Consider the following 12,201-nt stretch of genomic DNA (forward strand, 5'->3'; position numbering starts at 1 on the left):
GCCTTGTTAAAATCCCCAAAAACAATGACCATGGAGTCCGGGAAGTCGCTCTCTACTCTCATTACCTAGTCAGCGAGTTGCGTTTGCGCCTCATGTACGCAGGCTTGGGGGGGATGTAAACTCCAGCGAGAATAAGAGGGGTAAATTCCCTCGGCGAATAAAAGGGTTTGCAATTTATAAAATAAGATTCTAGATTGGGGGAACAGAAGTTGGACAGTACCATGATGTCGCTGCACCAGCCCTGGAGTATAGAAGCATATTCCACCGCCTCTTGATTTCCCCACTGCCTCCGCTTCGCAGTCCGCTCTGTGTATTTGAAAGCCAGCCAGTTGCAGCGCATTGTCCAGGGTCAACTCACACAGCCCGGTCTCGGTGAAGCACAGGGCAGCGGCTCGAGAGAAGCCCTTGTTTGCTTGGCACAGGAGTTGCAGTTGGAAGTACAAATACTTCCAGTAAATTCAAACATTGTCAGCAATGGTGGGATATTTTTCTATTTTTAAATGTAGACTCCTGCCAATATAAGCGTATCTGCTTTGCTCCATGTGGGGCAGTGGTTTTATTTTACAGTATGACATACCCGTACCTCTCTCTAATGTTACACGTCACAATTTCATATTCCAACTTTGTGACACGTGTGTTTATTAATGTGCACACCGGCATCTGTTTGTCTTCTAAATCAGCACTGATCCTGGGTGTGTGCATTTTGAAAGGGCAACATGCATTCACTCATTCAATGAAACACTTTTCCAGGTCGACTCCACGCTTAAACATATCTCTTAAGTCTATTGCAGTGACTTTACCACTCGATGTTCGTGGTGCCAGGTTGTTTTGGAACTTTTATGGTGTGATAACTGCTTATTTCACATAAAGCCATAGACCTGTACAGTATAGAAACAAGCCCTTCGGCCCATCTTGTCCGTGCTGGCCTACTAGAGGGGTCCAATCTCCCTGCATTTGGCCCATTTCCCCTCAAAAGCCTTCCTATCCATTTATCTGTCCAAATGTCCTTTGTAAGCCTTCATTATATCAGCTTCTATAGTTTCCACTGGCAGGTCATTCCAGATATAGACTACTCTCTGTGGAAAGGTTGTCTTGTGTCTATATATATATATCTTGTTTTCCAGGGTAGAGGATTCTAAAACTAGAGTGCACAGACTTACGATGAGAGGGGTGATTTAAAAAAATAAATATATATATATATCACCCCTCTCATCGTAAGTCTGTGCACTCTAGTTTTAGAATCCTCTACCCTGGAAAAAAAGACTGTTCACTTTATCTATGCCCCTTGTGATCTTAATACTCCAAAGAAAACAGTCCCAGCCTATCCGACCTCTCCCTGTAACTGAAGCCCAGGTAACATCCTGGTGAGTCTCTTCTGCAACCTTTCTAACTTAATGACATCCCATAGCTAGGCAACCAGAACTGCACACAGTACTCCAAGTGTGGTCTCACTGACGACTTGTACAACTGTATCACGATGTCCTACCTTTTGTATCCAAACCCCTTCCCAATGAAGGCAAGCGTGCTGTTGCCTCCTTCACTACTCATTGGGGTGCTTATTTATGCTTTAAAAATAGGAAATGGTGTGAAAGAGCAACATTTTAAAATTACAAATGACTCCAAAAACTGGAATGAGTGTCATGAAAAAAAGTTGCACTTCATGCAATTGCTACCTCATTTTTCTACTGAAATTGTGGTCTGTGAAACTTGTTCATGTGTATGCTTTTTTGTAATAGGAAAAGACCTTTAATAGAGTTTTTAAAATAAATTTAATAGAGTTGTCACTGATCACCACTGATCTCTTTAACAAGTAGTTATGCCACTGAAAAATATTTGTATGTTATTCAGTATTACTCAATTTTAATAGGAGGCTAATTTAATTTGCACGTAATACTAATTGCAGGAAAAGTGTCTCTTTTGGAAGAAACTGCCCTGGATGAGTTCAAGAAGCAGATAAAGACAAGCTCCAAGTTTGAAGATACCGAGACAGAGTTCCGTCTGTCTGCTAAAGACATTTACAAAGAACTGCGTCTACGAGGATATGAATATGGAAAAAACTTCCAAGGAATCTTGGAATCTAATAATGCCGGTAAATACTAAATTAACCCTTTAGTTTTGAACTTACTAAAATGAGTTGAAAGTGTTTCATTATCATGTGCCGGCAACAGAGTAAATGAAATTCTTACTTGCTGCAGCTCATAAATGCAATAAATTAATTCTGATAAATACCCAATAATACAATAAATTAATAATCGGTAACACTCGATACCCATTATAGTGCAAATCGAAGTCCATCATGCAACCAAAGACACGGTCCAAAGAAGATCATAGAAGCTGCGATAATGCCTCCAGTTGCAGGAGGTGCCCCAGGGCACAAAAGATGGCCGGTTGGGGAGAGGAGCGGGGCAACGGTGTGTGGGAACTGCTCCAGTACATCAAGCCGGAAGCCGATCAGTCTTCAAATAATAACGGCAAAAATGGCAGCTCCTGCATGTGTAATATATGCAAAGAGAATTTCACTGTGCAGTTGCATATGTGAGAAATATACCACCATTGAACCATAGTTGAATGCGAGTTTTGCAGCGTTCAAGAGCCTGACGATTGCTGGTAAGAAGCCGTTCTTGAACCTCGTGGTCACAGTTTCCAGGCTCCTGTACCACCTTCCCAATGGCAGGAGCGAGATGAGAGCGCGGCCAGGGTGGAGTGGGTCTTTGATATTGACTGCCTCTTTGAGGCAGCACCATTGATGGCAGGGAGGTCGGTACCTGTAATGGACCAGGCAATGTCTACCACTCTGATGGACTGGGAAATGTCTCCCACTCTCTGAACACTTCTAAATGAGGAAAACTCTCTCACATCTATCCATCCATTTATTTATTTATTTGTTTATTTATATATATATATATATATTGAATACAAGTGTGTGTGTGTGTGTGTATATATATATATATGTGTGTATATATATATATATATATATATATATATATATTAAGCACACCATTTTGTTGAATTCTATTTGCAGGGGACAAAGGAAAGTTGCTGTGGTCTGGAAACTGGGTGACGTTTTTGGATACCATGTTACAGATGGTTGTGGTTGGACTATCTGGGCGGAGCCTGAAGGTACCAACTCGCATCCGTTCCATCTGCATTGACCCACAGCTTCATGAGGAGACAGTCCAACTGTACAAGGACAGTGAGAAGAAAGGTGACAATGCTTCCTGTGATAAATCTTGATAGTTGGCCTTGGTTTATTGTTGTCATGTGTACTGAGATACAGTGGAAAGCTTTGTGCACTATCCATTGAAATCATACCGTACGTGGGTACAATCGACCAGACACAAGTACAGCAGGTAGTGCAAAGAGAAAAAATAAATACCAAAGTGGAGAATATAGTGTTACAGTGCTAGAGTGTTACTGAAGAAAAAAAAAGTCCAGAGTCCACGATGAGGTAGGTTGGAGGATTGGGACTGCATCCTAGGGAGGACTATTCAGTTCGACTGACTTTCCAAAACCCAAGATTCCATACAGGGAGTTGAATGGACCCAACGCTACTTGTGTCATGAGTAGCAACGGAAGAAATGTAATCTAATTGCATTACAATTGCACATGAAAGTTCCCAAGAAATGAATCGTCTTCTAAAAGTATTTGATATGCCGGAGCACTTATGCTACCATGTATCAAACAGTCCTCATTTCATCTAGAAATATCACAGGCAAGTTATGAACATATTTCTTTGCTCCTAAATACTCATTTCAGGATGCTTTGTCTTCAGTTTACAGAGAATTGATGGGAGTGCCTATTCAGTTTATGTTTGCAAAGCAAAATCAGTGTTTATCTTTGTGCTTTCTCTTTGTATGTAACCATAATAAATGCAACTTTTGAATATTCTGAGTAAAATTGCAAGATATACAAAGGTTTAATTCAGTTTAGAGATACAGTATGGAAACGGGCCCTTCGGCTCACCGAGTCCATGCCGACCATCGATCGCCCATTCACACTAGTTCCACATTACCCCCACTTTTGTGTCCACTCCCTACACACCAGGGGCAATTTACAGAGGGTCAATTAACTTAACCTGCACATCTTTGGGATGTGGGAGGAAACCAGAGCACCTGGAGGGAACCCATGCAGTCACAGGATAACGTGCAAACACCACCCAGATGGCACCTGAGTCAGGATCTAACTTGGGTTTCTGGTGCTGTGAGGCAGTGGCCCTACCAGCTGTGCCACTGTGCTGTGATTGAATTAAAATTGCTTTTAAAACTTTAAATTTGCATCAGACAGATTGATGCTGAGCAACAAACACTTTTCAACTTAGTAGTTTGTAAAACCATTGTCTTGAATACAAGTGTATTCAACACTTGTCTACACTTGAGATATGTATGTATGTATGGTGTGTGTGTGTATATATATATATATATATTGCACTTGTGCTTATTCAACACGTGCTAAGTCAACACTTTGCAGCCAGTGTGGAGATTGGCTCGCCACACACCAGGTTAAGTGCCTGTGTTGCTGATTCTGTCCTTGTACCTGTTCCCCTGCAGTTGCGGATGTGGTTGTGAATTGCTGCCTAGATGACGTAGTAGCGGGAGGGGTGCGGATCAGCGGGCTGCACGCCACCGTTGCCCCACGCCGGCAGCTGCAGCAGGGCCTGCCGCTCCTGCACGAGTTCCGCTTCACCCCTTACACCGAGAGCGACTGTCTGGGTGGCAGCGAGAAACTCCGCTCCCGCCTGGCGCACTGCAAAGGTGAGATTCTGGTTTGTTTTTTTCTTCAACTTGGTTTCTAGTCTAGTTTCTGTGTAGAAATTTCATCGGCATTGTCATTCAGTGCTACAGTAACTCTACAAGACCTTCCAGTTCTGGACATGACCTGGTTTAGTTTAGTTGATTATTGTCACGTGTACTGAGGTACAGTGAAAAGCTTTTGTTGCATGCTACCCAGTCAGCGGAAAGACAATGCATGATTTGCAATCAAGCTACGTGACCCGTGTTATGCATTCCAGCACCTTTTTGTCTAAAACAAAAAGCCCTGTCCGGTTTAGTTTATCATCACGTGTACCAAAGTACAGTGAAATTTTTTTGTAGTGTGCTAACCAGTCAGCAGAAAAACTGTACATGATTACAATCAAGCCATCCACAGTTTTAACGATAGTTGAGTTGCACCTTGGTCTAACCCTTGTTGCCCTTGGTTGTCTGCTGTTTTAATTTAAATGTATTGTTGAGTGGCCACATTTCCAATGTCTGGACTGTTCGGGTGAGAAATGTTTCTCGGTGCAGAACTTTGTCATGCATGACCTGGGGAAGAGCTACAATACTCCACTATTTACAATTCTTTGCTTGGGCGCCATCTTCAATAAAATAATTATTGCTGCAGTGTACTATAAATAGATTTCTCCACCTCTTCTGATCCTGTCATTTTAAAGGCAGTATTTTTGTTCCCTTCTCTCTGCCTCAGGTTTCGTGCAGAAATTGCAGGATAAGTTGTCCCATCACGGTCTGAAGCTCTCTTTCTCGGGACTCCCAGCCACTACTCCAGCCTCCGCTGCCTCCACAGGCTCGGAGAAAGGACTTGTGCACATGCTCAGTGAGCTGTGTGGGCTCGACCTGAACGGGAACCTGTGGTCTGAGCTGCAGCAGACAGTGGAGAAGGAGAAAGATTGTCTCCATGAAGACGAGTTGTTAAATGGGCTCCTGGAGAGTGCGGCATTGAAAGCCTGCCTGGATATCTCCCTGGAAAACACCGGCAGCAAGAAGATGAAGATTGTCGAGGTAATGGAGATCTTCCTTTCTCGAGCAAACTAAATGTATTCACATTTTGCTCTTCCTCTCACCTTATCTGACACTCTCTTGTCTTTATTTCATCTCTCGCCTTTGTCGCTTATTCCACCCATCTGCTAATCTCCTCTCACCTGTATCCACCTATCACTTGCCAGGCTATGCCCTGCCCTCGCCTCTTTTCCAGCTTTCTCCCCACCTCTATATCAATCCGAAGAAGGTTCCCAACCCGAAGCGTCACCTAATCATGCACTGCTGAGTTACTCCAGCACTTTTGGATTTTTTTTCCTGTCAAGTCAAGTCAAGTCAAATTTATTTGTCACATACACATACTCGATGTGCAGTGAAATGAAAGTGGCAATGCCTGCGGGTTGTGCACCAGCATCTGTGGTTCTTTGTGTCTCCAAATTAAATGCCTTTTGTTCAAAATACTTTTTTTTTTACGACCACATGTTCCCAGGGATTTGGAGTCGACTCGAGGAAAATGGTTGGGTTTAGAATGAGTTGGATGTACCAGACCAATTGACAAGTATCTAGTGGACAATAGTGGAATTGGTTTGTTATTGTCACCTTATACTGAGATACAGTGAAAAGCTTTGTTTGTGTGTTTTTCTGCCGAATTATTCTATTCAAACCAAGCACAAGTACAACAGGTAGAGGAAAGAGAAAGATTCCAGAGTGGAGAATATATATATAGGCATTGTACTGTCACCATTCCAGTGAGAAAATCCAATGTCTGCAATGAGGTAGGTTGGAGAATAGGGGCAATATCCTAGCTTATGGAAGGATCATTCAGGAGTCTGATAACAGTAGGGAAGATGCTGATCCTGAGTCTGGTAGTGCGTGCTTTCAAGCTTCTGTACCTTCTGCCAGATGGGAGCGGGGAGAAGAAGGAATGACCATTGTGGAAAAGATCCTAGATTATGTTGACTGCTTTCTCGAGGCAGCGTGATACCACATGGAGTCATTAGTGGGGAGTCTGGTCTGTGTGATGGACCGAGCTACAGTAATCAAATCCGCTCATACTATACATGAGAGTACAACCAAGCCAGCCAACGGGTAGTGCAAAGAGAGAAATACCCGAATGCAGATTATAATAAAGATGATTAAAGAGAACATTGTTAGTCTAGCTTGTATATCCTGATGAATTTACAGTTGGAATAGAGGTGAAGAGTGGAACAATTGTATTGGATGATGATGGCAGATCCCCTTTTGAGACAAGCAGGCAAAGAGAGGCCTGCTTAGCTTTTGGGTTTTTAAGGTTTTGGTTTATTACAGTCGTATGTACAGAGACATGGTGAAAAGCTTGTTCTGCACACTATCCAGTCAAATTGTACCATACATGAGTATAATAGCTCCTGTTCTGGAACTGCACGCAGAGAGTCACCACGTTCTGGTGCCATCTTGCAACTTCCAAGTCTCTGAAAAGTCTGATCTTGGCCCAAGGAGATGTGCTATTTCTTATTTTCTCGCTCTGAGCCCTGGAGTCCTGGCGGCATTGGACCGGTGAAGATGGGGTGGGCCGGGCCCAGCGCGATGCTCCTTCCACCGCCACTCCGTGCATCTGCCACAGGCTGCGCTCGATCCGCTCGCTCGCCCGCCTGCTGTAGGGCCTCCTGCGGCCGCCTCCACCAACACCACGAGGCACTTGACAATAATGCTCAACAAACTGTTACTGGGCCATTGGGTTTTGGAAAGTTTGAGTAGCATAAGATGCTGCCGTCTGCCAAGAATTGTGAGTGGAAGGGCAGCGATGACAGGCCGGGATCGGGATGGCCGTGGAATCCATGACACGATGCCACATCAAAGCTTCAAAGAGTTTGGACCATTCGAGCAAAAGTCCTACATTGGATTTTAATGAATTTAAAGCAATGTAGGACTTTTGAAGGTTCAGTCCACATACACCATGATACTAGGGGCTGTGTGGATGGGACACTGTGAAGCTGATCAAAACAACTGAATTCTACTAGCCTCCTTCCCCCTTTTCCACCAGATAAAACCTCAAGTACAGAACAAAGGTAGGAACATAGAACAATACAGCACAGGAACGGGTCCTTCAGCCCACCATGCCAGTGCTGAACATGATGCCAAGATAAACTAATCTCCACTCCCTGCACGTGATCCATTCCCTACACATTCCCTACACATCTGGACACGTGATCCACTCCATTCCCTACACATGCATATGCATTTCATGCAAAAGCCTCTTGACTGTCACTTTGAATGTGCCTCCACCGTGAGTGTGTGTATGAGTGTGAGTGTGTATGAGTGTGAATGTGCGCCTGTGCACTTGTCCCACACGCTTAGTTTCTATTAATGTCCAAAGGCCCTTTTTATCCACAGTCCCTTGACAAATTAATAAGGTTAGGTTGCAAGTGGTTATCAGTACCTTATGCTGAGTTGTACCACTTCAACCCAACTTCCATTTATTTGCTCACCAAACACGAGAAGCTTGATCAAACAGAGTTATCTGAGTCATAGAATGCTCATTGAACCAAATCCATGCCTTCTTCATACAGCGCAGGGTCCATGTTCCAGATGTGTTGGCAGGCTGTTGGGCATGTGTATCTCGAACTTGCCGTCGATTTTGATATTCGAATTCAAAGACCATTCTTCCTACAATTGCGGGGTAATTTTTGGGATCTGCACAGCTCAAGCATGCAATAAATGGGGTGCAAGGATCAGATCAAGTTGCTCCTGCCCCATTCATCGCATGTAAACCTGAACAGTGGGATTCTGTCAGGCTGAGCTGGAAGGATGCTGCTCTGAGGCTCAGGATAGATAAGGATGGCTTTGCCAGCTGCTCTGTGGGTGGGAAAGGGCCATTTCCGGATGCCTTCTCTCCTCGTGGTCTGGGTTTTGACCTCTTGGGTGCTTTATGCTTGTCCCAAGAGATGACCTTGCTCTCTTTCTCTGAGATCTGCATTGTCATTGTCGACGGGCCAGTCACATTTTCCCTCCTTGATGTTTTTACTTGTCACTGTGTTAATAATTAATTAGTGCTATTCTGACTTTTCTTTTTGGTCTCTGGGCGCTCTTTTAGGTTTCAGCAGCCGATGGGAACCTGTACTCTCGCATTGTTTCGTTAATGAACAATCAGCCAGTGATCAACCTCGATTACATCGCCACTGATATGAACCCTGACCTGGTGTCAACCAGCCAGCTCCAGGACATGGGCGCGTCCGTCGAGCAGTGGGACCCCGCGAACCCGGCCCCCACGAGCCTGACCAACGCCCAGTTAGTCGCCTGCAACAGCTCCTCGTTCCTCTTTGACGACCCCCAGACTGTTGTCTCCAACATGGCAGCCGCCGTCAAAGGTGACGGCTTCGTGCTCCTGCACACTCTCCTGAGGGGGGATGTGCTCGGAGAGACGATCGCATTCCTGACGGGCAAGGACCTCAAGCAGTCGCGAGGGCTCTTAATGCAGGTGAGCTTATATTCTTATAAAATGAGCCATCTTTGTCTTGTGAGCACCACACCCATTGTGGATGCAGAGCAAAATACTGCACATAGAGGTTATTCAAATAAAACAGAAAATGCCCACAACATTCAGCAGGTCAGGTAGCATCTACGGACAGCAAAACAAATTTAATGTTACTGTGGGTGAACACGTTGCCCATGTTTCCTGCTATTTTATGCTCCATTAAAACCATCATACGATGTTCTTCACACAGTCCCAGAGTAGTGGAAATGCGAGTTATTTACACCAATACTTGTGCTTCAATTAACTTGTTTAAATGAAACGCTTGAAGAGCAATTGTTTCGGCGGCTCCATCCTCCCCATCAGTTACCAAATACAAAATGGTGACAGAAAAGGACACAAAGTGCTGGAGTAACTCGGTGGGTCAGGCAGCTTCTCTGGAAAACATGGCTAGGTGACATTTCGGGTCGAGACCCTTCTTCAGACTAAAATGACCTGAAATGTTAACTATCCATATTCTCCAGATATGCTATCTGAAGAAGGGCTGTGACCTGAAATGTCACCTTTTCTCCAGTGATGCTGCCTGACCTGCTGAGTTACTTCAGCATTTTGTGTCCATCTTCAGTGTAAACCAGCATCTGCAGTTCCTTCCTACACATGCTATCTGACCTGTGAAATTACTCCAGTACTTTGTCTTTTTTTTGTTGGTTAAACTACCATCTGCAGTTCCTTGTATCCACTAGGTAATAAGTGTTATTTTCCCCAGCAGATCTGTTATTGGCAACAATATCATGTGAAGACAGCAGGCAGTGAAGAAAGCCAATGGAATGTTGGCCTTCATAACAAGAGTTGAGTATAGGAGCAAAGAGGTCCTTCTACAGTTGTACCGGGCCCTGGTGAGACCGCACCTGGAGTACTGTGTGCAGTTTTGGTCTCCAAATTTGAGGAAGGATATTCTTGCTATTGAGGGCGTGCAGCGTAGGTTCACTAGGTTAATTCCCGGAATGGCGGGACTGTCGTATGTTGAAAGGCTGGAGCAATTAGGCTTGTATACACTGGAATTTAGAAGGATGAGGGGGGATCTTATTGAAACATATTAGATAATTAGGGGATTGGACACATTAGAGGCAGGAAACATGTTCCCAATGTTGGGGGAGTCCAGAACAAGGGGCCACAGTTTAAGAATAAGGGGTAGGCCATTTAGAACGGAGATGAGGAAGAACTTTTTCAGTCAGAGAGTGGTGAAGGTGTGGAATTCTCTGCCTCAGAAGGCAGTGGAGGCCAGTTCGTTGGATGCTTTCAAGAGAGAGCTGGATAGAGCTCTTAAGGATAGCGGAGTGAGGGGGTATGGGGAGAAGGCAGGAACGGGGTACTGATCGAGTGATCAGCCATGATCGCATTGAATGGCGGTGCTGGCTCGAAGGGCTGAATGGCCTACTCCTGCACCTATTGTCTATTGAAGAATTACGAACCATTAGCAATATATTCATCCTAAGTATGAAAGGATGCTTATTTATGCTTCTGTTTACATTTTGTAATTCTATGCATTTTTTAATCTAGGGAAATATCCTCAAGGTTTGAAATTCTGTGTAATGTCTCTAGAAATGTGTTCCTAACAAAGCAACTGCACAAGAATTTCTTTGTCTATACGGATAAAATTGGTGTTTATGAACTGTGTGTTCTCTACAGTATGGTTGGTTTAATAGAAAAGACTATGCATGATAATTTGGGCATTTCTTTTCCAGTTGATGTATTTAATTTTAATTTACAGTATGCACTGATTTGCTCTTCACATTCATTAATCTGAACTGATAAGAGGCGTTGTTGTATTGCTACGGTGTTTAATACATTCTGATACTGTGGGGAATGCTAAACTACTTTCAGTTTGAGATGTCCTGACCAGGGTAACCTTAGCAACGTTATGAGTGTGTCCTTGGTCAGTGACTACAAGCAGGTGTTTTTGTCTATTGCATTGCTGAATTAAACAATTTTCCACAAGAGCTTTTTTAAAAACTTGAGTTCATGGCAACACAAGTGTTGGTGTGAATAAACTCCTATTTCCATTACTTTAGGAAGGAATAAAGAGAATTGTGTGATGGTTTTACCGGAGCATAAATCAATGCTAGCATTTATTTCAAGAGGGCTTGTACACAAAAACAGGGATGTAATGTTGAGGCCTTATAAGGTGCTGATAAGGCCGCATTAGGAATATTTTGGGTTTGATATCTGAGGAAGGATGTGCTGGCTCTGGAGAGTGTACAGAGGAGGTTTACAAGAACGATCTCAGGAATGAGATGGTTAACCCAGGATGAGCGTTTGTCGGCACTGGGCCTATTCTTGCTGGAGTTTAGAAGAATGAGGGGGGGGCCTCATTGAAACATACAGAATAGTGAAAGGCTTGGATAGAGTGGATGTGGAGAGGATGTTTCCATTAGTGGGAGAATCTAGAACTAGAGGTCGTAGCCTTAAAGAATAAAAGGACGTTCTTTTAGGAAGTAGATGAGGAGAAATTTCTTTAGTCAGAGGGCGGTGACTGGAATTCTTTACCAATGAAGACAGTGGAGACCAAGTTAGTGGCTATTTTTAAGACAGAGATAGATAGATTCTTGATTAGTACGGGTGTCAGAGGTTATGGGGAGAAGGCAAGAGAATGGGGTAAGGAGGGGCAGATAGATCGGCCATGATTGAATGGCAGAGTAGACTTGATGGGTCGAATGGCCTAATTCTACTCTGATTCCTTATGACCATAAAATGGCAGGAAACATGGGCAAGTGGTGGTTTGGGTGGCTTCCGAGATGAACACAGCAAATCGAGCCCAGTTCACTCAAAAAAAAGAACTTGTAGAGTTAACTGGAACTCCAATGTAGAATGTAAAATAGATATTTAAAAGGATGAAGTTAAGGTTTCTTTGACCAGATTTCCATGCTTGGTCACTGAGTTTGAAAACTTGGAATGAAATGCCTTGCCTTTGTTTCCTGCAGTCCGAATGATTGATTTGGG

The 12,201-nt window shown here is 43.8% G+C and overlaps 1 protein-coding gene across 4 annotated transcripts in view; it reads left to right on the forward strand.

The window, feature by feature from the left end:
• fasn (fatty acid synthase) overlaps nt 1-12,201 on the forward strand; it is a 92,443-nt gene that overhangs the window by 41,569 nt on the left and 38,673 nt on the right. For all 4 annotated transcript variants that reach the window (XM_078401103.1, XM_078401106.1, XM_078401105.1 and 1 more), the window contains exons 19-23: nt 1,904-2,089; nt 3,023-3,205; nt 4,548-4,751; nt 5,461-5,774; nt 8,824-9,207. In XM_078401103.1, the coding sequence (XP_078257229.1) occupies nt 1,904-2,089; nt 3,023-3,205; nt 4,548-4,751; nt 5,461-5,774; nt 8,824-9,207 (1,271 nt within the window). The remainder of the gene's footprint in view (nt 1-1,903; nt 2,090-3,022; nt 3,206-4,547; nt 4,752-5,460; nt 5,775-8,823; nt 9,208-12,201) is intronic.

Source organism: Rhinoraja longicauda, chromosome 6 (assembly GCF_053455715.1).
Source record: "Rhinoraja longicauda isolate Sanriku21f chromosome 6, sRhiLon1.1, whole genome shotgun sequence".
Classification (NCBI taxonomy): Eukaryota; Metazoa; Chordata; class Chondrichthyes; order Rajiformes; family Arhynchobatidae; genus Rhinoraja; species Rhinoraja longicauda.